Source organism: Dromiciops gliroides, chromosome 6 (genome assembly GCF_019393635.1).
Source record: "Dromiciops gliroides isolate mDroGli1 chromosome 6, mDroGli1.pri, whole genome shotgun sequence".
Taxonomy (NCBI): domain Eukaryota; kingdom Metazoa; phylum Chordata; class Mammalia; order Microbiotheria; family Microbiotheriidae; genus Dromiciops; species Dromiciops gliroides.
In genome coordinates this window covers 242,347,248-242,373,640 of record NC_057866.1, presented here as the reverse complement: position 1 = coordinate 242,373,640, position 26,393 = coordinate 242,347,248, and the positions used below count along the sequence as shown (strand labels likewise).

At 37.6% G+C, this 26,393-nt stretch overlaps 2 protein-coding genes across 2 annotated transcripts in view; one reads left to right on the top strand and one right to left on the bottom strand.

Moving 5' to 3' along the window:
- Positions 1-26,393, top strand: part of STPG2 (sperm tail PG-rich repeat containing 2) — a 597,092-nt gene that overhangs the window by 164,903 nt on the left and 405,796 nt on the right. The gene's annotated exons all lie outside the window — the stretch shown is intronic.
- On the bottom strand, positions 19,218-19,550 carry LOC122732468 (60S ribosomal protein L35a-like). Its single transcript, XM_043972638.1, has one exon. The coding sequence runs from the start codon at positions 19,548-19,550 to the stop codon at positions 19,218-19,220; it is 333 nt and encodes a 110-aa protein (XP_043828573.1).

Below are 26,393 nucleotides of genomic sequence, written 5' to 3'. Positions count from 1 at the left end.
ATTTCTACATTGGCTGTATTAAGAATATATACCTTTTCTACATTCTGACTACTTCACCTCTCTTATCAGGAATTAAGTAACTCGTTTCCTCATTAGTCCTCTGAGAGTCTGATTAAGAGTTCAGCATGAGGTATTTCTAACTTCTGAGCTTTGCGATACCACAAGCTATAGTTGGGGGCAGCTAGGTGGCACAGTGGATAAAGCACTGGCCCTAGTTTCAGGAGGACCTGAGTTCAAATCTGGCCTTAGACACTTGACAGTTAGCAGCTGTGTGACGTTGGGAAAGTCACTTAACCTTCATTGCCCTACCAAAAAAAAAAAGAGAGAGAAAAAAGTGATAATTAAAAGAAAAAAGTTAAACACAATCATATTACATCATTTTTATGCATTTCATAACTTGTATATCTATTCTCTAATTTATAGGCAAGTGGGTAGTGCATTGGGTAGAGAATTAGGCCTGGAGTCACACAGCTAGTAAGTGTTAAGTGTCTGAGGCCAGATTTGAACTCAGGCCCTCCTGACTCCAGGGCTCTATCCATTGAGCCACCTAGCTAACTCCCTCCCCCCCCCCCCGCCTGCTTACTTTTTTATATTTCTCTTGTAGTGCATTGGGTAGAGAATTAGGCCTGGAGTCACACAGCTAGTAAGTGTTAAGTGTCTGAGGCCAGATTTGAACTCAGGCCCTCCTGAATCCAGGGCTCTATCCATTGAGCCGCCTAGCTAACTCTGGTCTTTTTATCATGAATACTTGGGGAGTTCTCTATTTCATTAAAGGTGAATTTCTCCCCCTATATTTTTATATGACTATATGACTATAAGCCTTTGACTTCTGAAATATCATATTCCAAGTTCTTTGCTCCTTTATAGTGGGGGCTGCTAAATGGCTTCTGATCTTGACTGTAGCTCCTCAGTACTTGAATTCATTCTTTTTGGTAGTTTACAGTATTTTTTCTTTGCCTTTGTAGCCTTGGATGTTGGCTATGACATTCCTGGGAATTTCACTTTGGGGTTTCTGTCAGGAGCTGACCAGTGGATTCTTTCCATTTCCATTTTACTCTCTGGTTCTAAGAGATCTGGATCCTTGTGTTCTGGTCCTGTTTATACCCTAGATAACTGGAAAGCTTTGGCCTTAACCCTTGTAAGGGGCTAAAATTCTAGCTATACTGTCTAAAATATCTAATAAGTGGCCGCCAATAAATTATAAGCTTTAGCAAGAGTTAGACTTTTAAGCATTTATTAAGGAGAATAAGAATTTGGTGAAGAGAAAGAGAAAGGCCTAGTTTCATCTCTCTATTAAAGGGAGAGAACATTCCTAGCTCTGCTCTCCGCCAGAGTCCACAGGAAAGAGAGAGTCAGAGTGCCAGTCTCCCCCTTCTTCCTCCCACAAGCAAACGTTACTTCCTGACGCCAAAGAAAAGACGCATGGTCCTGCCCTCAGAGGCCCTCTCCTCATGTTGGAGCTTTCTTACAGTAAGTCTCCAGCAGGTGGTGTCATTCCAATCGTTATACCCTCTGGATTAATTAGGACCAATTAAATCTCAGGCCTATCTGGAAGTAGTGGACATGCTGTCTAGGTTGAATGACCCCTAGTAGGTTATGTTATCGAGGGGATTCTTTTTCAGTTCTAGTTTGTACCATGTGGCCATTGAGATCCCTTGAAACTTGTAGGTTTGGTGATTCTGTGACAGGAGACAAAAATCATTTGTAGAATATTCATGAAAATTATGAAATTCTCTTTCTAAAGTACTGTAGCTAGTTTTAGATGTTATTTATGAAGCATGCTTTTTGAATTTCTGGATGGATTGAGTTATATGATTAAGAATTTATCTGGCTGTTTAGTTTGCCATTTAAACTCCAATTTCACTTATTAATTTGGACTTTTCTGGCTATGTAGCAAACTCTTACAGTGTGCCTACCTTTTCCTCTAAAACAGTATCATTTAAATATGACTTCCTTGAAGTAAATTGTGCCCAGCAGCAGCTGATTTATTGCAAAGAAAAGTGCTTTTTCTCCTACATTTTATAGTTTTTCTCTTAGCATTATGTCCAAAAGGGAGGGAATATTTGGTTTATTTATTTATTTTGGGGGGTATTAATATATTTGTCATGTGGCATTCATCTTTTTACTGGAACAACTCTAGAATGCATATAATAAAAGACAACAGAGATTCAACCTTTCTAATATTTTGGAAGTAAAAAGTTTGCTTTCAAACTTCTCAAGAAAGTTAGACTTTTTAAAGATTTCAACTTAAATGCCCCCCCCTTTAAAGTATCTATTATTTCTAGATTTCAAAAACATCTATTGGTGAATTTTTGAACATCATAAAGAAATAGTAAGAAGTAAATACAAAGTAGTAAGGAAAGTAAGTAACTATTTCCAGATTACGACCTTTTATCACAGAGCCAGAATGGAAAAAAAAAATTAGGGAATGTATTTATGAGAAAATACCTTTTAAACACTTTATAAAAGGAAATCCTTTTAAGTAAAAATGGTGACAATTATTAATGCCCAAGGTGAAAGTATAATAAATAAATTAATACTTACAATACTTAGCAATATAAAAATTGGAAGTTAACTCACTGTACTTTTAAAAAAATAATAAGATGTCTTGATATACTTCCATATAACCATTAATAGTGTCTTCTAAGGAAGAATTCTTAATTAAATTGACTTTTTATGTCTATTAAAGTACTTTCAATACATCATATTTATAGAAAGACTACTTGTAAAGATTTTCTGCTTTATTTCTTGATTTCTGGGCCATTAAGATATAATAATGTAGAAAATGATGCAATCATATAAAAATGTTCATAGATTTCAAAATAGCAGAGATCAATAGTAAAATGTGGCTTTAACTCAGCCTTAGTTTCCTCATCGGTAAAATGAGGGAGTTAGATTAAGTGGACTCTACTGTCTTCTGGATATAAATCTGTGATCCTATCATACTATGAATATATTATCATATCTATTACATTAAAAGGTACTTTGGCTGAGATTTGCAAGTACCTTTACTTCCTCGTGGTCTTCGAACTATTAGGACAAAAACCGAGAATTTCAACTTCATTAAAAACTATAGTACTTCTATTTCTATATTGGAACTTTAGATTTAATCTTCGAAAGATGTCAACTTGGGCAATGACCTTTAGTCATTATTGTTGCATCACTGAGTACTAAATTTTGTTCCAGTTGCCCATTTAGATCTTATGTGTTCGTGGTGGAGGAGGTAAAGGACACAGGGAGTGAGTGAAAACCTTTATCAAGTCCGGGAGTTGACAGTGAAGGGATGGTTCCTCTTTTAGTCTCTCAGAAAAAGGCAGGGGTCCAACAGAACAGGAGACAGGTAGAAGGGGGGGACTGAACCTGGGGGGGTTAAAAAGGGCTTCTTAACATAATGTTACCCAGGAGTTCCCCTGAAGAACACTCTCATAGGGGAAGAGCTATACTCCAATGATGGGGGACGGTGTCTTCATAATGGGTTTAGTCTGAGGAGAAATGGTGCATCGGGAGGCCACTTTCTCTAAAAGCATGATGATTTCTTGGACAGTATCATGAAGGGATATTCAGAGCTCCTGGGGGCAGCTGGAATCCAGCAGTATAGGGATATTATATTCTACAGGAAGCTTTTCTCAAAGCTCTCTTAATTCTACTCTTCCCTTTTATTTATTTCCTTTGTATCCTGCATATAACTTGCTTGTGTTGTCCCCCCCATTAGATTATAAGCACCTTGAGGGTGGGAACTGTCTTTTGCCTCTTTTTCTATTCTCAGACATCAGTGCCTAGCACATAGAAGGTGCTTAATAGATGCTTATTGATGATCATGATGTGACCCCATATATGAGATAGCTGGGCCAGTGGAAGTGAACATGAGCACAGGAAGATCAGGGGGTTGAATTGATCCGTGGTATTAAGACCAATTAGAGACTAACACGAAAGCGGAGCTAGAAGTTCAGTCACTCTGAACCTATAGAACCTCCCAGCAGGCTTCAAGTCCTTTTTTCTGGATGTGGAGAGCATTTTCTATCATGAGTCCTTTGGAATTGTCTGAGAAGAGATAAGTCTGTCAAAACTAATCATCATAGAATGTTGCTGTTACTGTGTACTACATTTTCTTGGTTCTGCTCACTTCAGTCAGCCTCAGTCTGTTCATCATTTCTTTTCTTTTCTTCTCTTCTCTTTTTTTTTTTGTGAGGCAATTGGGGTTAAGTGACTTGCCCAGGGTCACACAGGTAGTAAGTATTAAGTGTCTGAGGCCAGATTTGAACTCAGGTCCTGCTGAATCCAGGGCTGGTGCTCTAACCAGTGCACCACCTGGCTGTCCCATCATTTCTTATAGCACAATATTATTCCATTACATTCAACCTGTTCAGCCATTCCGTAATTGAATTTCCAATTCTTTGCCACAAGAGAGAGCTACTATAAATATTTTTGTACATGTATGCCTTTTTCCCCTTTTTAATGATCTCTTGGGACATAGAGCTAGTAATAGTATTACTGGGTCAAAAGGTATGCACAGACAAATAGCTCTTTGGGAATAGTTTTAAATTGCTCTCCAGAATGATTGGGACTAGGTGGGATTTATACCAGGAAGGCAGGACTAGTTCAATATTAGGAAAAATATCAGCATAACTGACCATATCAATAACAAAGCCAACAGAAATAATATTATCTCAACAGATACAGAAAAAGCTTTTGACAAATTACAACATCCATTCATAATAAAAACACTAGAAAGCATAGGAATAAATGAAACTTTTCTTAAAATGATCAGTAGTATATAAAACTATCAGCAAGCATTGTCCGTAATAAGGATGATGTAGAGGCCTTCCCAATGAGATCATGGGTAATAATGCATTAGAAATGTTAGCTATAGAAATAATAAGAAAAAAGAAATTGAAGAATGTAATAAAGGCAATGAAGAAATGAAAGTGTCACTTTGTAGATGATATGATGGTATACTTAGAGAATCAACTAAAAAACTAGTTGAAATAATTAATTTTAGCAGAGTTGCAGGATGTAAGATAAACTCACATAAATAATCAACATTTCTATATATTACCCACTGTAGGAGCCAAATTTTAACTGGGGAGTGTTAGGCAGCTCGCCGCAATATTGGGGCAAAGAATGAGATTAACAGCCTCTTTCAAAAACAGAGCAGGGTTTATTAACAAGAACCAACTTAAAAACACAAGTAAGATTAGTAGAATTAAGGGAAAGAAACAAAAAGGAATGGGGGAAGGAAGACAATAGGACCTGAATCACACCACCATCCAGGGTCAGCAGAACACATGGCTGCGTCCTGTCTTTTTCCAGCTCAATACCAGAATGACCAATTTCCTCCCTTCTCCTTCCCAGCAACCCCTGGGCTCCCAGGAAAGAGGGTGGACACACAACCCCAAGCTAATTGGTCAGCAGCCCCGACTGACAGAATTAACAAGTCACTCTACAACTGCCAACTCCGCTTCAGCTTCTGGATGCCAGAAGTCACCTGACTTCCCTCACTGGGCTTCCAGTCATGGTGGGGCTGCCCTCATTATAATCTGGCCAGGCCCATGCAGGCATACAGGTGTGTGCCAGAGGAAGGTCAGAGTGCATGGGTGCATGCCGGGGTCAGGGCACACGGGGTTTCTAATTTAAGGCAAAAATGGGGTCATAGAAACCTCAAATCACAATTAATTCTTTACACCACAAAGCTCAGAAGCAAGAGCTAGAAAGAGAAATTCCATTTAATCTTAATTATAGTCATTTAACTGTAGATAATATACAATTTTGGGGCATCTACCTGTCAAGAAAAACCCAGGAACTATTTGAACACAATTACAAAACACTTTCCTCACAAATGAAGTCTAGCAAATGGAAAAATACCAATTGCTCATGGGTAGGTTGAGCTGATATAATAAAAATAACAATTTGGCCTAAATTAATTTATTTATTCAGTGCCATATAAATCAAACTATCAAAAAATTTTGTAGAGCTAGAAAAAATAATGACAAAATTAATGTGGAAGAACAAAAGGTCAAGAATATCAAGAGAATTAATGAAAACAAATGTGAAGGAAAGTGACCTAGTTCTGCCACATTTCAAAATGTATTATAAATCATCAAAACTATCTGGTACTGGCTAAGAATATAGTGGTGGATTAGTGGAATAGATTAGGTACAGAAAACACAATAATAAATGAAAATAGTAATCTAGTGTTTGATGATCCCAATGACCCCTGCTTCTGGAACAAGAGCTTATTTTTTTTTTTTTGGCAAAAAACTGTTGAGGGGGCAGCTAGGTGGCACAGTGGATTGAGCATTGGCCCTGAATTCAGGAGGACCTGAGTTCAAATCCAGCCTCAGACACTTGACACTTGTGACCCTGGGCAAGTCACTTAACCCCAATTGCCTCACAACCCCCCCAAAAAAAACAAAAACCAAAAAACCACCACCAACAAAAAACTGTTGAGAATACTGGAAAACACTATAGAAAGAACTAGGCAGAGACCATTATCTTATACCATTTAGATGGTCAAAATGGCTACATGATTTGGACATAAATGGCAATACCATAAGTAAAATAAGAGAACAAGGATTGTTTTACCTATAAGATCTACAGAAAAGGGAAGAATTATTAACAAAACAAGAGATAGAAATCATTATGAGATGTTAAATGGATAATTTTGATTACATTAAGTTAAAAAGTTTTTATACAAACAAAACCAGTGCAACCAAAATCAGAAGGATAAGCAGAGATCTGGGAAATACTTTTCACTATGATAAAGGTCACATTTCTCGAATATATAGAGGGCTGAGTCAAATTTATAAAAATACAAGTCACTCTCCAATTGATAAATGGTCAAAGGATATGAACATATAGTTTTCAGATGAAGAAATCAAAGCTATCTATGAAAAAATGTTCTAGATCACTATTGATCAGAGAAATGCAAATTAAAACAACTCTGAGGTGTCATGACAGAAAAGGAAAGTGATGAATGTTAGAGGGGATGTGAGAAAATTGGGACACTAATACACTGTGGAGTTGTGAATTGATGCAACTACTCTGGAGAGCAATTTGGAACTATGCCCAAAGGGCTATCAAAATGTGCATACCCGGGGCGGCTAGGTGGCACAGTGGATAGAGCACCGGCCCTCGAGTCAGGAGTACCTGGGTTCAAATCCGGCCTCAAACACTTAACACTTACTAGCTGTGTGACCCTGGGCAAGTCACTTAACCCCAATTGCCTCACTAAAAAAAAAAAAAGTGCATACCCTTTAATCCAGCAATATTACTAGATCTGCATCCCAAAAATATCCAAAAAAGGGGAAAAGGACCTATTTTTACAAAAATATTTATAGCAACTCTTTTTGTGGTGGCAAAGAGTTGTAAATTGAGGGATTGCCCATCAAATTTGGGAATGGTTGAACAAGTAGTGGCATATAAATGTATTGGAATACTATTGTACAGAAGAAATGATAGAGACAGTTTCGGAAAAACCTGGAAAGACTTTTATGAACTGATTCAAAGTGAAGTGAGCAGACCCAGGAAACCATTGTAAACTGTAATAGAAATACTGCATGATGATCAGCTATGAATGACTTACTTCAGCAATACAGTGATCCAAAGCAATTCCAAAGATTTCATGATGAAAAATGTGATGTGCATCCAGAGAAAGAAGGAATGTAGTCTGTATGCAGATTCAAACATACTGTTTTTCACTTTTTGGTGATTTTTTTTCTTTTGGTCTGTTTCTTCTTTCACAACATCATGAATATGGAAATAAATTTTATATAATTACACATATATAACCTAATTGCTTAGGTAAGGGAGGGAAGGAGAAAATTTGGGACTCAAAATTAAAAAAAAAACCCGAATGTTAAAAATTGCCTTTTACATGTCATTGGGAAAAATAAAATAATATATTTTAAAAAGAGGAAATGACTAAGAGCTCTCTACATTGATAAATCATAGGTTTGGTTAAAAGAAAAAGTTCATATAAATAATTCATTTGCAACTTGTAACCTTGCTTAGAAAAGTGCCTAGGGCACTTGCCAGTGATTACACAACTAGGCATGTATTTGTGGCATCACTAAATTGAATTTCAATGTCAATGAAATGAGAGGTATGCATTCCCCGACTAATTGTATTAATTAGATCCAAACTCTTCTCCAAAGTATTTATTCTTAAACTACCATAATTATGAATGAGGGAGCACTTTAGGATCTCTCTTTGTTATTTGCTTTACTTATAAATAAATACTTGCCCATCAATATTTCAAGACACTGCTATAGACATCATCATCATTGTTTATTTATCAATGAAAATGTAGATAATGTCTGGAAAATGATTGCTTTACAAAACCCAGACTCAAGAAATATTTTCCTTGTCTTTTAATGTCAAATACTTTATATGAATCCTTCAGATGCCTGAGATTTGAATTTCTTACTTTTGTAGGCCTACTTTTCATACTCATATAGCATTTTAGAAACCTTTTAAGATTTTTAGAATAGTCTGAAGCACATTTTAATGTTTTAGTAATGTTTGTACATGGCTGGAATTAGGCAGGATGTTTGGATGTTGTATTTTGTTTATATATCAGTTTAGAAGTACAACTGATAGTACTTGAAAATTCTGAAGATTTGCAATTGTAAATTTTTGATTAAAATAACCACTCAAAATCACAAAATACCCTGAAAACAACATGATTGTAAATGTTAAAAAATTTATTCAGCTTACTTTTTTAAATTTGCTTATTAAATTTAAAATATACACATTTTAAATTGCAGTGTCAGATTTTACTGGAGCTTTTTGGTTCTTTTAAACACAAGTTTTTAAAAATGTGTTTCTGCTATGATATCTCATTTCATTAGAGATATCATTATGTTGGAACCTCTTATTCTAAACAGGATTTTGGGGGGATCATGGGGGAAGAGATTCATAATGCTAAAAATATTTGTGTAAATATTAATGGTAGGTGATCCTTGGTGAGTTGCAAAATCTACATGTAGAATAAAATTACAATAAAGCCTTTAAGAAACTTCATTGTAGAATCACCAAATCAGAGAATCTCATATCTAAGGGACTTTCAAAGTGAAGTACTCTAACCTAACCTTGAATAGATACCTCCTGTACAGAATCACTGACAAATGCTCTTACCTAAGCATCTATATTGCAAGACTTTTAGAAGAAGAAGAATTTATTAATTCTGGAGCCAGATCATCTCCTTCAACTAGTTTTGCCTTTAAGTAAGCCAAGTATGCTTTTCTGCAGCTTCAGTGGATCAGAGATGGATGGGAATTTGGGAAACATCTATTCCATGATGTAGTTTTTCTGAGTTAAGTAGAAAAAGCTTAATCATTCTTCTGTAGGACAGCCCTCCAGATTTTTGATGAAAGCTAAAATGTTCACTCCAAAACTGCTCTCCTCTAAGCCAGTCATTCCAGTTCCTTAATTCTTTTTAATTTATGGTCTTCCCCTTTGATGATACAGTCTCTGGGCACCCTTTCCAGTACTAGTTGCACCTTCACTCATTCTCCTGGGCTCACTGGTCAAGGGAGAGGAGTTGGAACAATTCTTGTTCCTCATTGCTAACTTCCAAATTCTCTTTCTACCTCCACCATACACTAACCTCTCTTTCTTTAAGGTTCATGTAATCCTACCACCCAACCAAAATACTAGTAATTATTGTCTACAGACCTCCAGGTCATGCCTCTTCCTTCTTCAGTGAGTTCAGTACCTGATGCAGTTTTTCTCTTCTCCCCTCCTGCCCTCATACTAGGGGACTTCAACATACATATTGATCTTTCAAACAGTGTTACCACTCAGTTCCTCAACCTGTTTACTTCCCATAGCCTATTCCTCTACCCCACCTCAGCCACACACAAAGATGGTCATACCCTTGATCACTCACAAATATACCACTTCCATGTTCAAGATTTCTGAAATCCCCTTATCTATTCCCCTATCTATGGGCTTTTCACCTCTCCCTTTGCCTTTCTTTACCAAACCCTACTTTCATATATACCTTCAATTCCTCAACCTCTCAGTTTTCTCTCAGGTTATTATCCTTGTCTTTCCCCCATATTGACTCCCTCATGGAACAGTTCATCTCTACATTGTTTTTTTCTCCTGAGTCGCTGCCAATTCACCCTGACAAACTTCAGTTTTGGATTAGTACCATCATCCCTGGCCTTCTCTCCCACACACATGCTGCTAAATCAAGGTAGAAAACCCACAACCATTCTGACTGGGCTCACTACAAATTTGTTACACAAACTTTAATTGGGGCCTCATTGCTACTAGGCAATCCTATACCTCCCATACTTTAACTCACTATCCTATTCTCCACAGTGACTCTTCCAAACATTTTCTTCCTTCTCCAAACCTCTCGTGGTTCCCTCTACTCTTCCCCTCCCAGCTAAGAAGCTTGCCTCATATTTTACAGACAAAATTGAGTCCATTCACTGTGAGTTCCCTCTTCTCTCCTCTTCCTCATCTCATGTCACTCAAATTAGCATAGTCAAACAAAAGGAATCCACACAGTCACATGCCCAGTAATGTGTATCTGTATACTTTCTATCACTTTTCTATCAGGAGATGGGTAATGTAGTTCTTGTTGTTGTTTGTTTTTTTGTTTTTTGTTTTGCAGGCAATGGGGGTTAAGTGACTTGCCCAGGGTCACACAGACAGTAAGTGTCAAGTGTCTAAGGTTGTATTTGAACTCAGGTACTCCTGAATCCAGGGCCGGTGCTTTAACCACTGCGCCGTCTAGCTGCCCCTAATGTAGTTCTTATCATAAGACCTTTGGAGATATGTTGGTCATTGAGTTGATCAAAATTCTAAAGTCTTTTTTCTTTATAATGTTACTATCCATGCAATATTTTTTTCTTATTTCACTTAGTTCAATACTACTCAGATTCTCGGAAATGTTTTTTGTCCTTTTTCTTACAACATAGCAGTCTTCCATTTCGTGAATATACCATGTCATCCATCACTCAATTTCCTAAGAAGCAATTGGAAGTATCCCCATGTATTCTAGTCCTTTTCTTTTTTCTCCTACCCCATTTTGGTCCTGCTCTCAATATCAAAAAGTAGTTTCTTTTGGGACTGTTCCCTCCTTGATATTATTCTCCATCTTAATCCTACTCCTATCATTTAAAAAATTTTTTAAAAAAAATTTTTGCGGGGAAATGAAGGTTAGTTAAGTGACTTGCCCAGGGTCACACAGCTAGTAAGTGTCTAGTGTCTGAGGCCGGATTTGAACTAAGGTCCTCCTGAATGCAGGGTCGGTGCTTTATCCACTGCACCACCTAGCTGCTCCAATCCTACTCCTTTCTTAGCTTGTTTCTCTGTTAATCATGATGTATTTTTACACTGCATTCTCCTTTTGTATGTGTACAGTCCTCCTTTGTCCACTTGAGATAAGTATATTTGTATATTCTCTTACACATTCCAATTATGAGAAATAGCACATTCTATTTTCTTTTTCCTCCTTTCTACATTATTGTATTCCTCCTTTTACCCAACCTTTTCTTCTTTCTCACAATACTGAGAACAGCATTAATCAATCCATAAGCCCTCTAATTTTACTTATTAAACTCCCTCAATACCCCTTAAAGACATTGAAGTCCTGAAAGAGGCCCTTGCCTCTCTTCTCCCCATTAGAATGTTAGCACATCTCTTCTAATTGCATAAATAAGTTTGCCTCCCTAGGTTTTTCTGTTCTCTTTTGTTTGTATTTCAGCGTTTCTACTCAGCTTTGGCCTTTTAATCAAAAATGCTTGAAAGTCTTCTACTGCATTCAAGATCTGTTTTTCCTCCATAGAATTATACTCAACTTTTCAGGGGAAGTCATAGTGGTTATAAGGATATATCTTCTGACTTTTGTGATAGTGTATTCTACTTGTTTATAGCAGAAGATTCCAGGTCTTCTGTGTTTGTGATTGTGGTTCCTTGCTATTTGGACTGCTTCTTTCTGGATGCTTGATATATTTATTTCTCTGATGTGGAAATTTAGAATTTTAGCTATGGCATTTCTAGGACTTTTCCTTTTGGCAGGTGATTGGTTGATTCTTTTTCTATCTTTACTTTGCTTTTTTAAAAATAGATTTGGGCACTTTTCACTTTTGATTTTTCAAAATACAGTGTCCAGACGTTTTAAAAAATCTTGGTTTTTATGGAATCCAATGATTTTTAAATGATCTATCCTTGACCTATTTTCAGTTCAGTTTAAAAAAAAACATAATTTATCTTATGCTTTTTTCTATTTTTTCAATCTTTTGATTTTACCCTATATTTCTTGCTATCTCATGGAGCCATCATTTTCTGTTTGCGATATCTAGCATTAAGTACATTTCTTAGGTAAAGTTTACTACTTTCTCTTATAAGATATTTATTTGCCTTCCATTTTTTTCCTTCAGAGATTTTATTTCATTTTTATTTTCTGTTTCATTTATTCTAGGTTTTCTAGGTAGAAAATCAATTTTCCCCTCAAGTCTCTGCTCACAGTTATTACAGTTACTTGCTAGTTCTTTTGGGGGAATCTCTAGATCTATAGAAGTTTTTTTATATTGGTAGGTTGTTTTTTTTTTTTATTTATCCACATCTCCATTTTTCACTTTAATCCCTAGCCATCTCATCAGCTCCCTTGCCATAAGGACAAGCCACCATGACCAAGAAGGCTTAACCCTTTCATTTCTGGAACTCCCACCTTGGATCCTATTCTCTTGTTTGCTATATACCTCAAATGGGGTCCACCATATTAGGTGAGACCAGCTCTAGCCATTCTTTATTTTACTATCTCACCATCTTCTTGCCACCTGACTTTATGCACTCTTCATAATGCCCTTTCTTTACTCTTCCCACTCTCCTAACCTTTTGTATTCTAGGACCATAATCAAATTATTGCTACTGGAAAGTTTGTGCAAGTCTGCTACACTGTGACTTCAGTCACCATTGTGTAACTTCTCAAACCAAAATACTCCATTCTGGGTGCCACTTCCCTTTAGGTTTTATCTCCCATTAGGATGTAAACAAGAACTGTCTTCACTCTTGTATTTGTTTCCCAGAATTTAGCACAATCCTCAGCTCACAGAGCTTAATAAGTGCTTTTTCGTTTAGCATGTTGCAATTCTTCTGGAGGGTCTGCGTACTACTATTGATTAGTCAACTTCTTTTGTTTTAAACGTCTGGCCTGAAGCATGACATTAATCCTAAGTTACTGACTTTATGTTATAATATCCAGGCACTTTAGTTCCTACCCTGAAGTTACTGTTCCTTTCTTATACCTAAAAACTCAGGAAATCTCAAAACCACAAATTATAGGGGAAAATAACAGAATGCTCTCTTACCGGTCTTCAGTCCTTGTTTTCCACAAGTAGTTTGAATTTTGTTGGGTTCTGCATTCTTCCTGACTGCTGATCTATTAGCCATTAGTTTTCAGAGTTGGGCTCTTAGAAATAGATTCCTGGTTACTCAGTACATTGAGGGCTTTGAATTGGATCAATTCTGTGGGATTGGTGTAGAAGAAATAGTATATTTGGAGAGGAGCTCAAATATAGTTCATCATGCTATTTGGTTCAGCACCTGGGAGCAGGGGCAGTCAATAGGAAGAGCAAACAAAAAGTGGAGAAAAGACCTGGGTACAGAGACTTCCGGGAGTTTCCTCTCAGTAATGTCCCAAGGCACCACAATGCATTCTTTTTCTACCTATGAGTCTAACTATTCCAATGGCCAGCCTAGGAATTAAGGGAAATTGGGTACTGTGGTGAATGGGGTAAACCTCAGAAAGGTAGGAATTGTAAAAGCTGGAGACTATGTCCAACTATATAAGATCTATTGGAGACCGGAACCCAAGGGCCTTTGGAATAGCACTGCTTCCAGTAAGCATCTGAGGCTGAATTTGAACTCAGGTCTTCTTGACTCCAAGTCATTTCTGTATCTACAGTATCTTCCCAACTATTAGAGCTATATAAAAGTGCAATAGTCTATCATGGGAGGTGATGGGTTTCCTCTTATGAGTTCTTTAAACAAAGGCTTAGAGGAAACTCCCAAAAGCCTCTGCAGCTAGAATCATTTTCTGCCTTTTGTTTACTCTCCCCATTGCTTATTTCAAAATGCTTGTCCAGTATATTACAGCAGCAGTTCTTTTTAGGCATGGACTGCATTCGAGGCTGCTGAGGTCCCTTTCAGCCCACAAATCCTCTGATTCTGTGTTCATACTGAAAACAAGCAGTTGGCTTTTGTGGCATACAGGAAGGATTGGCTGTGTTCCCCTTCAAATGGGTACCAGTAGCTGCCTCCTGGCTAGGCTTCTGGAGGTTCCACCCTTGAGTCTTTCTAAATTCTCTGAGAAAGCACGGGCTTTAAATGGCTGCCTCAGCAAATATATTTTCCTTTTCTCTTCTTAAAAAAATGCACCTTTGATCTGAATTGCTTCTGTGAATGGGAAACGAGGAAAATCTTTGTTCTTAAGCTGCCTGTCTTTTTACAAAAATATACCATAACATTGATAGCAATGAGTATTTGGCATATGTTTCGAGCTTCAAGCTGCTTGAGTTCCTCACATCTTGCTGTTTAAGAAGTCAATTTATTTTCCGTAGGACTTATGTTCTTATGCAGATAAATTTGAAACTATCACAAAATGTGATAGAGTAATCAATTCAAACCCAGCAGTTGGTTACTATTAATTCCATCATATATACATTTAAGTGTCTAGCTTATGGTATTTTTGATTCATAAAATCTGAACTTGTCATCTTAATGCAATTAATTTGCTTTGCTTAGAAAAATACATTTTTATATTTAGAAATGAAAATTATAAATATTGTGCAAGTCGCTGCTGACTATCCATATATGAAAATATTCTCTGTGATGCTCAGAAAACATGAAAACAAAGCAAAAAGAAAATTTTTATTTTCAATTTTCATCTTTTTTTGTTATAACATTAATAGCCATTTTTGAGTCCTAACATGTTTAGTTCCCCAGTCCAGGTATTACTGAGTTCTATTGAGTATATTTTTGAAATTTCATTTGCATCTGTTGTTTCCCTTCCAACCCTACTTCCATGACTCTAGTTCAGACCCTTAATGTATCTTACCTTCATGGACTTTGAAAGGAGTTGGACTGGGAAAGCACTTGACTTGTACATGGAACAAACATGAAATCTGGTGCTTTTCTTGGTAAGTCGGGTCAATAACTTAAAATCTAAATCTGTTTTCATGCTGCAGAATAACCTAGATGTGGCATGATGGTTTTATACTGAGTTGCATTAAATGAGTGTCTTAGTTATGTTAGATTGTTCATTTCAACTTCCATTTAATTTGTGCCATTCCTTCTAAAGTTCCTTTTTCATCTGCTCAGCTTTCAATCTTTCATGTCCTGATTTTAATATCTTTTCCCTTTCATTAGAGTGCAAAATCTTTTAGCGCAGAACAGTTTGGGGTTTGTCTCTCTATCATTATCATTTAGGACAGTGCATGGTACATACAAAATGCTTTTTGGTTGACTGATTTCCTATCTATCTGCCCTCTGACATTCTGAAAACCCTATGTGTGCTTTGTCAGCATGCAAATTTGGAGGAAGAAAATTTTTTGGGATCTAGGACTCATTAGAAGTGTCAAAGAGTTCCATTTTTAACTTGGGCGTTAACTCAGTGAGAGTATGTATGTGCCTCTCTCTGTTTTCTACCTTCCTGCCCACCATGCTACTCCGTGAGAAAAATCCTACTTCTATAAGTGTTGTTTCCCAATATGAATAGGGCCCTTCAATTGAGTACAGACACTATTACCTCCCTTCTTTTGTTTCCTGTCATCCAGTGCCCTTTGCATGAATCACTTCGCCTAGTTATCATCACCTGTACATCTCACTTCTGTCTTCCTTGTTTTCTCTCATTGTTCCCTTCTGTTCGTTGCGTCCAGTGTCTCTTGTGGAGTTTGTTCTTCATCTTATGCCCATCTTTTCCCCTTTACCTCTACAGTTAGGCACACTACATTAACCCAACCTGATGAAACAAGACTGTTGTACAGCCTGGACCACACGGGCAGTCACTTAAGTGCTACTTCCCCCAACACCACTTTAGACTCAGCATTTCTGGAATTTTTTTTGAGTTCCAATCTGCCCCCCCTCTCCCCCTGCTCCAATCATCCCCAGTGTTGATGTTTTTGTGTGTGCCTATTTTCTCATACTATTGGAGGAAAATACAGAACCATGTAAGTCTGGTCCACTGTAAATTCACATTTCTCATTTCACATGGTTCTTCCCTACTGTCCAGTGGTTTTGCATCTTATTCAATTTCTAGCTCCTTTCTCTCACTGTCTGTTTCAAGCCCCCAGTCCTAGTAGATAATCTTACCTCCTTCTTAGAAGATACTCTTTTCTTTCTTTATCTAAACTTATCTCTTTATTATACTTATACTTTCTTTTTCAGTCAATCCTAAAAGAAGAGGTTTTTATATCCCCTATCTAGAAACTCTGCACCTGTGCCCAGGAACTTCATTGCTTCACCAGCCTTCCTCATCAGCGTTCTCAGTCACATCTCCAGTGACCTCAAGCTCTCTACTTCCAGTCCCTTTGTCCTCACAAAGAAGGGTCTGCCTCACAAAGGAGGAAATTCCTGAGGGGAAAGAACGCTGGTCCACCAAAGAATCAAAGTTTGTCAAGATCAAAGGGTGGCACCGAAGGCCCGGATAAATTCAAATGAACCTGAAGAGTGTAGCCCAGCCTCCAAACTGCCACAGATTTGGAGCTAATTGTGTATAGAACACTATGCTAGGTGTTGCAGGATTTAAATTTGGTCACTGCACGCTTGGAGCTTACTCTCTTTTAGGAGGATTAGATTAGATTCACAGAATAACAAAATCTGGAAGTGGAAAAAGTACTCTGAAGCTATCAAACCTAAACCCTCATGAGAAAGATTCCCCTCTATGACCTAAGGACATGTTGTCCTTAGGCTTTTGCTTGAAGATGCATACAGAGAATTGTAGGTTTAGAGCACAAAGGGATCAAAGTCTCTCTAGCCTCTTCCTTTACAGAAAAAGTTACTGAGGCCTGGCAAGGTTCAAGGATGTGCCCAGCACCACAACATTTTTTTTTTCTTTTTAAAAATTATCTTATTTTTCCCAATTATATGTAAAAAACAATTTTAAACTTTCAATTAAAAAATGAGTTCCAAATTTCCCCTTTCCTTTCCCTTCCTCCCTATTGAGAAGATATACAATTTTTTTTAAAAGGTAGATTTTTATTTTATTTATTTTTTTTTTTAGTGAGGCAGTTGGGATTAAGTGACTTGCCCAGGGTCACACAGCTAGTAAGTGTTAAGTATCTGAGGCCGGATTTGAACTCAGGTACTCCTGACTCCAGGGCCGGTGCTCTATCCACTGTGCCACCTAGCTGCCCTGAAGACATACAATTTGATAAAGGTTATACATATATGAGGTCATGCAAACATATTTCCATATTGGTCATGTTGTGAAAGAACCCCCCCCCAAAAAAAAAACCCTTTTTGAGTTCAAAACTACCCTGACACTTACTAGCTGAGTAGCCTTGTCACTTAACCTTGTTTGCCTCAGTTTCCTCATTTGTAAAATGAACTGGAGAAGGAAATAGCAAACCACTCCAGTATCTTTGCGAGAAAACCCCCAAAAGGTATGAAGAGTCAAATATGACTGAAAAATGAATCAACGTGATCATCAACATCTCACCTTGTTAATATTGGAGAATGGACTTGAAACTAAATTCTATGACCACAGAGCCGCTGTGTTTTCCACTCCATCATGCAAACTTTATTCCCTATACATTCAATGGGTGGACACCTAGACTGTTACTGCAATAGTGTACTTTAGTTTTGTGATCATGGATTGGCATACAATACAGCAAGTAGAAAGATTTGGAAAAGAACGGATATCAAAACCCACGAGGCAGCATATAGTGCATTTGGGTCAAGGACTGGGTCTGGAGTGTGATTCCTTAGGTTCAGGCACTATTCACAGTTATGGCTAGAAGGAGAATTCTTAGTCATATAAACATTAGAGGAGGTTGTAATTTTGATTACATGAGATTAAAAAGCAGATATCTCTTGATTGGGGAATGACTAAGCAAATTGTGGTGGAATATTATCATGCTATAAAAATTATTAATATGAAGAATTCCTGAAATACGGGAAGACATATGGACTTTGCAGAGTGAAGTAAGCAGAACAGAGAAAACAATATGCAGAATGATGAAGATGCATATGGAAAGAACATAAAAATAAAACAATGAGCTTGCCTTGGAGAAGAATTTAGAAAATGTATCTTTTTTCTTTTCAGAGGTGGGAACATTGACTATACAGTAAGGTGCTAATATGTGAATAGTTTTGTTGAATTTCCTTTCTCTCTCTCTTTTTTATCCTTAGTTACAAGGGATGGCTCTCTCTAGATGGCGTGAGGAGGGGAGGGATATATTCAGAAAAGGTAGTGGTATAAAACAAAAGATAGAAAACACTTTTAAAAAGAGGATAGGAATTCCAACTGTGGCAAATAGTCCCTGTTTGCCCTTGGCCAAATCATTTAACCTTATTGAAACTGAATTTTCTCATCTTTAAAATGAAGGGGTAAGTGTAAGTGAACCCTAAGGTATCTTCTAGCTCTTAATGTAGGATATATAAAGTTCTGTGGTGGTGGTAGGACAACCACTAGCTCCCAAGAAAGTCCATTGCACTTATAAATAACATTAGTTGTCAGGAAGCTGTTGCTTACAGCAAGCTTAAATTCCCCTTTTTGTAACTTCCACATGCTTTTCCTAGTTCTATTTCTAGAGCCAAAGAAGAACAAGTTCGATCCTTCTCCCATGTGGTAGTCTTTCCATTATTGGTGACAGTTCCTGTATCCTACCTCTCCTAATCGTGGCTACTCTTCTCCAAGTTACCCACCTCTATTGACTGATCCTCATATGTCTTGAACACAAGGCCCTCCATTAACCCATTTGTCCTCCTCTGGGTACTCTCCAGCTTATCACCCTCCTTACCAAAATGTTGCATCCAGAATGAACTCTTTTCTCTAAATGTCCTCTTACCAGTGAAGATGAAAATGGGCCTATCATCTTCCTAGTCCTGGACATTATGTCTCTCATCGACACCCAAGATTACCTTAGCTTGCTCATTTATTTATTTATTCATTCATTCATTCATTTATTTATTCATTCATTCATTCATTTATTTATTTTTGCAAAATATGTGTAATTTTATTCAATCAGTTTTCATATTCTAGATCCTTGAGGGATACAGCATCAGTTGTATCATGTGTCCAATGACCTTGGCAGGAAGACTGCTTCTGAACTTGGCTTGAACCATTCCACTATTACCATGAGCCCGAGTAACTTTCCCCCAGATCATTCTTGTTCTGTTGGGTTTCCCACCAGGAGTCACTGTGTTGTTTTTTGCCTTGTATACATAAGCACATCTCTTGCCCAAATCGAATTCAGTTTCATCCCAAGCACAGACTCCTTCAATTTTCAAAAGAGCTGTATGTTCCCTCTGGTTTCGCAGGTCTTGTTTGTAGCCAGCAAAAATGGCCTTGGACCACAGTCTTCCAGACATTTTGCTGTTCTAGAAGTCCTGTTTCCAGGAGGTCTCTGAGGCTCCAAGATGGAGGAAAAAGGAAGTAAGGGTCTACCTTAGCTTTTTAAATCGCCATATCACATTCACATTAAACTTTCAGTCCACTCAGATTTTCAGACCTTTTCCACACAAATCTGCAAAGTTGATTTTTTTTCAACCTAAGTTTTTTTGAACATTTGTCTCTTAAATTCCATTTTAGAGTTGGGTTAACTTTTAGGATGTTAGCTATCCCTTCCAGCTATGTATCAACTTCAAATTTGATAAGTGCATCTTCTATGTTTTAATATATGAGAGAAAGAGAGAGACAGAGACAGACACAGAGACAAAGAGAAAGACATACACACACATGTACACACACAGAAGAGAACTGAGCTCCTTAGTCACTTCCACTGAATGACTTCTCACCTTGCTGGGAAGTTTTTCCATGAGTATAACATTTCTAGGGAAGACACCCTTTTGGGAGTGGGGCACTCTTCATAGGAGTGGCTGGGAAGAAGAACTAAGTTCCTTAGTTTTGTTTTTTGTTTGGTAAGTATTTTGGAAATTCTGTTGAAAGGAGGTTAGGCATGAACTGAAAAAAAACTGCATAGCCTGGGAGGAGATGACTGTTTGGGGTACATTGATATATTAAAAATGTTTTATTTCTAATAAAGTATTATATATATATATATGCGATTTTCTTTTGTAAATGCTCACTGTTGAAAAACAGCAGATATAGGATAACTAGTCATTCAATGAACAAGCATTTATTGAGCACTTATGTATCAGGCATTGGATTGAGTAAGTACTAGGGGTGGAGAGAAAGGCAAAAACATTTCCTGCCTTCAAGCAGTTTGCTTCCTAATGGAGAAACAATATATAAATAACTAGATATGTGCAAATATATACAGAATAGAAGGAAGATAATCTTAAAGGGGAAAGGAAAGAGTTTCTTGGAGTAGGATACTGGCTGAATCATTATCTGATCAGATAAATCCACAGAAATATTAGACTAAGGCAAAGGAATGGACTACCATCTATAAGGCTACCCTATAACTTAGCCAAAGGGGTAAATTCCAATAGCTGTCATAGAACTTGAATTTAATAATTCTCTGTTAAACAATCCCAGCCATGTACACTCACAACACAACTTCTCCCCCCTCCCCCCAAATCAATTACTGTGCATTCTGGGAATGTGAGTCTCCTTAATAGGAAAGAGGTCTAAATATGTAACTGATACTGTAAAATATTCTCTCATGTCAAGAGGTGATATCTGTGAATGATATCTGTGGATGAATGTCTTATTGATAATCTTATGGCTAAATGGGTGCAGATATTAATCCTCAATGATCCTAGCTGTGATAGGATATATTTCAGGCCATCTGTGTCTATGGCTATCTTTGCATTGAAAATGCAAAGTATACAGTAATTTAATGTGGAGAGGCTTAACAAGTTTTTAATGTGATTTCTCTATCTCCTCATTTATTGCAACATATGTTGCACAAGCTGCAATGTGGGTTTTTTGTTTCTTTCAAATACTCATCATGAGAATTACAATACAAGATGAACAAATATCTCATAAAATGATGGATTTTCTTGGATGCATGATAAAACCAACTCTACCAAATCATTAAATCACCTCATCAAGGAAATTATGATCCATCTCTTCAGTTTCCTTTTGTCTTTATATGCATCAATTATGTCCAAGTTGATAGGATTCATTTCTTCTGTGTCCATTTGTTGGTTAACAAGGCTCTCGAGTAACAAGATTTAAGCGAATATTTATAAACATTCTAAAAACTATGTGATTCTCAGCACCCTCTGTCTCTACTATAGAAGCAGAGTTGAGGGCCAATTTGTATTTTTCTTTGTTTCTTTAGTTGCCATTGTCAAAGAATTAATTATCAAATGGCCAGATTACTGATGGTGTTTCTCTCCATACTAGCTAGGCTGGTCTTCAGATTTGTTGTTCAGTGGTATCAGTTGTGTCTGACTCTTTGTGACCCCATTTGGGGTTTTCATGTCAAAGATCTATGCAATTCACCAGTTAACAGGCATAGTCTGTTACTAGGACTATGTCAAAGCTTTACTGAGCATGATAAAACCTGCCACACCTTGTACACACTCTTTTGGTGTAGTTGTTGAGAATCTAGAGTCACATTCACACTACATTATCCATTCTTATTTCACATTTTGTTCCAGTTCACATTAGCTCTTTCCCACAGCTACATTAGCTCTTTCCATCTCTACCAAATAGAATTCTTGACTCCATTCAAAGCACAGCCCACAGGCCATCTTTTGTGCTGAGAGCTGGGGATTTGGAGACAAAACCAAAATATTCCTGACTGTCCAAGAGCTTACATTCTACTGGGAAGGTAGACCACTTAAACAGATAAGTAAATATAAAAAAATTATAAAATAAATGAAAAAGTAATTTGAGTTAGGGAATGGGAGAGCAGTAACAGCTGGGGACCAGAGCAAAAAAGGCCTCAGACAGGAGTTGTAGAGGTCCCACAATTGTGGTAGCCTCCATGAAATATATGCCTTTATTCAGAGATAAAGCTTATATGGGTTGGAAATAAACAAAGAGATTTTGGGACCACCTCTCACCCCATTCCAAATTGATTTGTGTCTACGTCAGGTCAGAACATGGAGAGTAGGGCCCCGGGTGACATAAACAAGGTAGATGATAGTTTATGAGAGATTTTCATTCTCATTTCTGTTCCATGATCTGTCCCTTTTCATTTCTTTTTGACAGCCACTTTACCACTTACATATCATTTAGAAACATCAGGGAGCTTGAGTGATTGAAAATATTTAATAAAGCCATGTGTGCTTAGAATAGAAGTAAAAATTTTGCATCTAAAACATTTTGGAGTATTAAATCTTCCTACATGATAAATACCATTTCTTGGCCTTGGATGGAAGTAAATAGATTTTTCTTTTGATTTGCTCTTTGGCAATGTACTCTAAATAAGTATTTTTATCAAAAGATGGTTAAAAATATTTTCAGTCGGCTTTCTGCTCTATTTACTGTTTGTTGGTTTGTTAGCTAGAATGAACTAATAAAGAGACAGTGGACCACATGGTTGTTAATAATACACTTTCCTGAGGGATACTCTTCTTTAGGAAACCAGTCAAATTATTATTATTATTATTATTATTATTATTATTATTATTATTATTATTATTATTATTATTACTTTTTTTTAAGTGAGGCAATTGGGGTTAAGTGACTTGCCCAGGGTCACACAGCTAGTAAGTGTCAAGTGTCTGAGGCTGGATTTGATCTCAGGCACTCCTGACTCCAGGGCCGGTGCTCTATCCACTGCGCCACCTAGCTGCCCCAAAACCAGTCAAATTTGCTATAGTTTTCCATCTGAAATGGCTTTTAGAGTAATTCTTCTTATATAGGTAAACATGCCCAAATCACCTTATGGGTGTCATTTCCCATCTTATAATTTTGTTTTTTTAAATGTGCATCAAAATCTAAATGACAGACCAAATTCTCTTTTTAAAAAAATGTCCATTTCTATAGGCTTCCATGAAATTCTGAAAACAGTTACTAAAGAGGAGAAATCCATTCATTCCAGACTTTAGGTCTCAGGGTCTCTCTCTCTCTCTCTGTCTCTCTCATCTATCTACACACACAGGGCTAGCCCCATCATTTGTTTTTCTCCTCCAAGTAAATTACATACGCATTTTTATGTACACTGAAGGATTTATGCTCTCTTCTTCTTCTGGCATCCACATTGAAATTGGTGGTAATCACACATCTAGTTTGAAATATCCAAAGGGTCATTTAGTGATGTGGGACTGAAGCTCAGGAGAGAGACTAGGGCTAGATATTTCGATCTGAAAGTCATCTGCATAAGATATAACTGAATCTGCCGGAGCTCTTGCCATCAAGTGAGAGACTATAGAACAGGGCTTCTTGACCTTTTGTGTAGGTATTTCATGAACCCCTTTCAAAATCTAGGGCATTCTATAAACCCCTTCAGATAACATTTAAAAAAAAATTTTCGGTGAGGCAATTGGGGTTAAGTGACTTGCCCAGGGTCACACAGCTAGTAAGTGTGTAAAGTGTCTGAGGCCGAATTTGAACTCAGGTCCTCCTGAATCCAGGGCCGGTGCCACCTTGGCTCAGTGGATAGAGCACCGGCCCTGGATTCAGGAGGACCTGAGTTCAAATTCGGCCTCAGACACTTTACACACTTACTAGCTGTGTGACCCTGGGCAAGTCACTTAACCCCAATTGCCTCACCAAAAAAAATCATGTAATAAAATAAATAGTTTTCAGATGAAACCAATTATGTTGAAATAGATTTATGAATTTATCAATTAAAATATGTTAGAGGGAGAAGAAAAGAAAACCCAAGACTAAACCTTTGAGGTCACTCATGCTTGGTGGATAGAGCCTGGATGAAGATCTAGCAAAGGGCTGTCAGATAGGTCGGGAGAAGATTAGGGTAGAACAGTGTCATGAAAACCTTCAGGGAGAGAATACCAAGGAGGTGATGGTCAGAGTGAGATTGAAAAAAAGCCTTTCAATTTCATAACTAAGATTTTGACAGTATGGTTTGTCTTTCTTTTTTGATGTGGAGGGTCATGGGAGGGAGAGAAGGTGGATTTTTGTTAATTGGAAAAAATAAACAAAAACAATTTCTCCAAACACTTGACCTTCTTAGTAGGAATGGCATAGAACAGCCAATGATAATATCAGTTTAGGATATAATCTTGTTTGTAATATTTCTTGATTGGTTGTTGTCCTTCATTCTCCAAGAGAACTAAAATAACATCACTATAACATCAAGTTACAGCGTGTCTGACTGTGGCTGATCAGACCAACACAAGCTCAGAATGCTCTACCACAGGTTGGACACAAATAATCCATGTGCAGATTTGGGTTGGATTCTCTAACTTTCTGCCTCTCACATTTCTTTTGAGCTACTTCCATTTGGCTTTGCTCATAGAGCACAGCACCTTCTTCAATGAGGGCACGCCCATGCTGGGTGGTACTGTGCCAGTGTCTCCCATGTCAAGAATCCATTCTAGAGTTCTTAAGAAAGACCTTGAAAGTGTCCTTATATTGCTTTTTCTGACCACCATGTGAGTACTTGCCTTCTGTGAGTTCTCCATAAAATAGTTTTTTGGGCAAGTGCAAGTTTGGCATTCAAATGATGTGGCCAGTTCATTAGAGTTGTGCTATCTGCAGTAGAGTTTGACTGTTTGGCAGCTTAGCTTGAGAGAGGACCTCAGTATCTGGTCTCTTATTCTGCCAGGTGATCTTCAGTATCTTCCTAGGACAATTCACAAGTGAGCCATTCCATTTCCTATAATGGTGCTGGCTTCTCTTGGAGAAGGATGGTGAAAGAATATCAGTCATCTTTCCTCATAAAATGAAGAGAAGGCTTGGAAGACAATGAAAAGTTATAAAAACCTGAGAAGTCCTGCTAGATGAAATCATTCCAAGATCTTTGAATGAAATTGCAATGACAGAAAAGAAATGAAAAGGCTCTTTCTCTCCCTCTCTCTCCCTCCCTCCCCCCTCTCTTTCTCTTTCTCTTTCCCTCTCTCCCCCTCTCTCCCCCTCTCTCCTTCCCTCTCTCCCCTTCTCTCCCTCCCTCTCTCTTTCCCTCTCTCCCCCTCTCTCCCTCCCTCTCTCCTTCCCTCTCTCCCTCCCTCTCTCCTTCCCTCTCTCCCCCTCTCTCCCTGCCTCTCTCCATCTCCCTCTCTTTTCCACTTTTCACCAGCACTACATTTGTCTTCTAATATCATAATTCCTAATGTACTACTTGAGGAAATAGAAATGAGACTAGAAACCAAGGAAAATAAAAATGAGAAGAGAAGCTGAGCTGGATGAAGAAAAAAGAAGACTTATGCAGGTGGAGATGATTTTTATGTGGTTGATGGATTGATTCTCAAGTAATCTGAAAGGAGACGCTATCTAAAGGCTTAGAAGATAACCCATTTTGAAGAGATCATAGATCCATCAAAAAATGTTGAAGTGTTTATATGTACTGGGATGAATACCCTTCTTCCTGCCCAGCCTAGTTACTGAAAATAAAAAAGTAAGGGTATATAATAGGGTCAACAAGATATTGTGCTAACATGGTATTAGCACCCTATTATCTGACTAATATAGTAGGAAATGTTTTACATAATTGTACATGTATAACCTATATTTGATTGTTTACTACCTCAGAGAGGGAGGAGGGGAGGGAGGGAAAGAAGGAGGGTTAGAATTTGAAACTCAAAACTTTAAATAAAAATGTTAATTAAAAAATACCCTATTATCTTTTTTTATTGTGTGAAGGAATTCTCTCTCAAAGAATTAGAAGGGCAGCTGGTTATTGGCTGGCTGAAGACTGGCCATACCCTTGGTGACTTTAAAACTAAACTTACCAGCCTTTGTACATATTTGAAGCAGGAAACAGCTTTGTGGAGTGTAACCACCATGCCAATGGGTAGCAGCAAGGGGTAGGGAGGATTTTCTCTCTCTTTCCCTCATGTCGTATTGCAAAGAGTAGGTCCTGGGAGCACAACTGCCTATCACAAGAGAAGAGACTTTGAAGTCTTGGAGAACCCAAGGATTTCCTTGGTCATATCTGTTTCTTATATGTGTGCTTCACTAGCATTCTTCTGTTTGTGCCTGTTCTACCCCATGATAATGTGTGTATTTATGGGAAAGTGTGCCCAAAGTTTATGAAGCAACTTTTCTTATTACACCATCTTAGCAAACATTTGGGTTTTGATCTAATTGTTAAAAGTAAGTTTAGCAGGGGCAGCTAGGTTGCACAGTGGATAGAGCACCGGCCCTGGAGTCAGGAGGACCTGAGTTCA

What these genes read in the sequence shown, in the direction of transcription:
- LOC122732468 (XM_043972638.1), bottom strand. Translation starts at nt 19,550, where the DNA reads ATGTCTGGAAGACTGTGGTCCAAGGCCATTTTTGCTGGCTACAAACAA.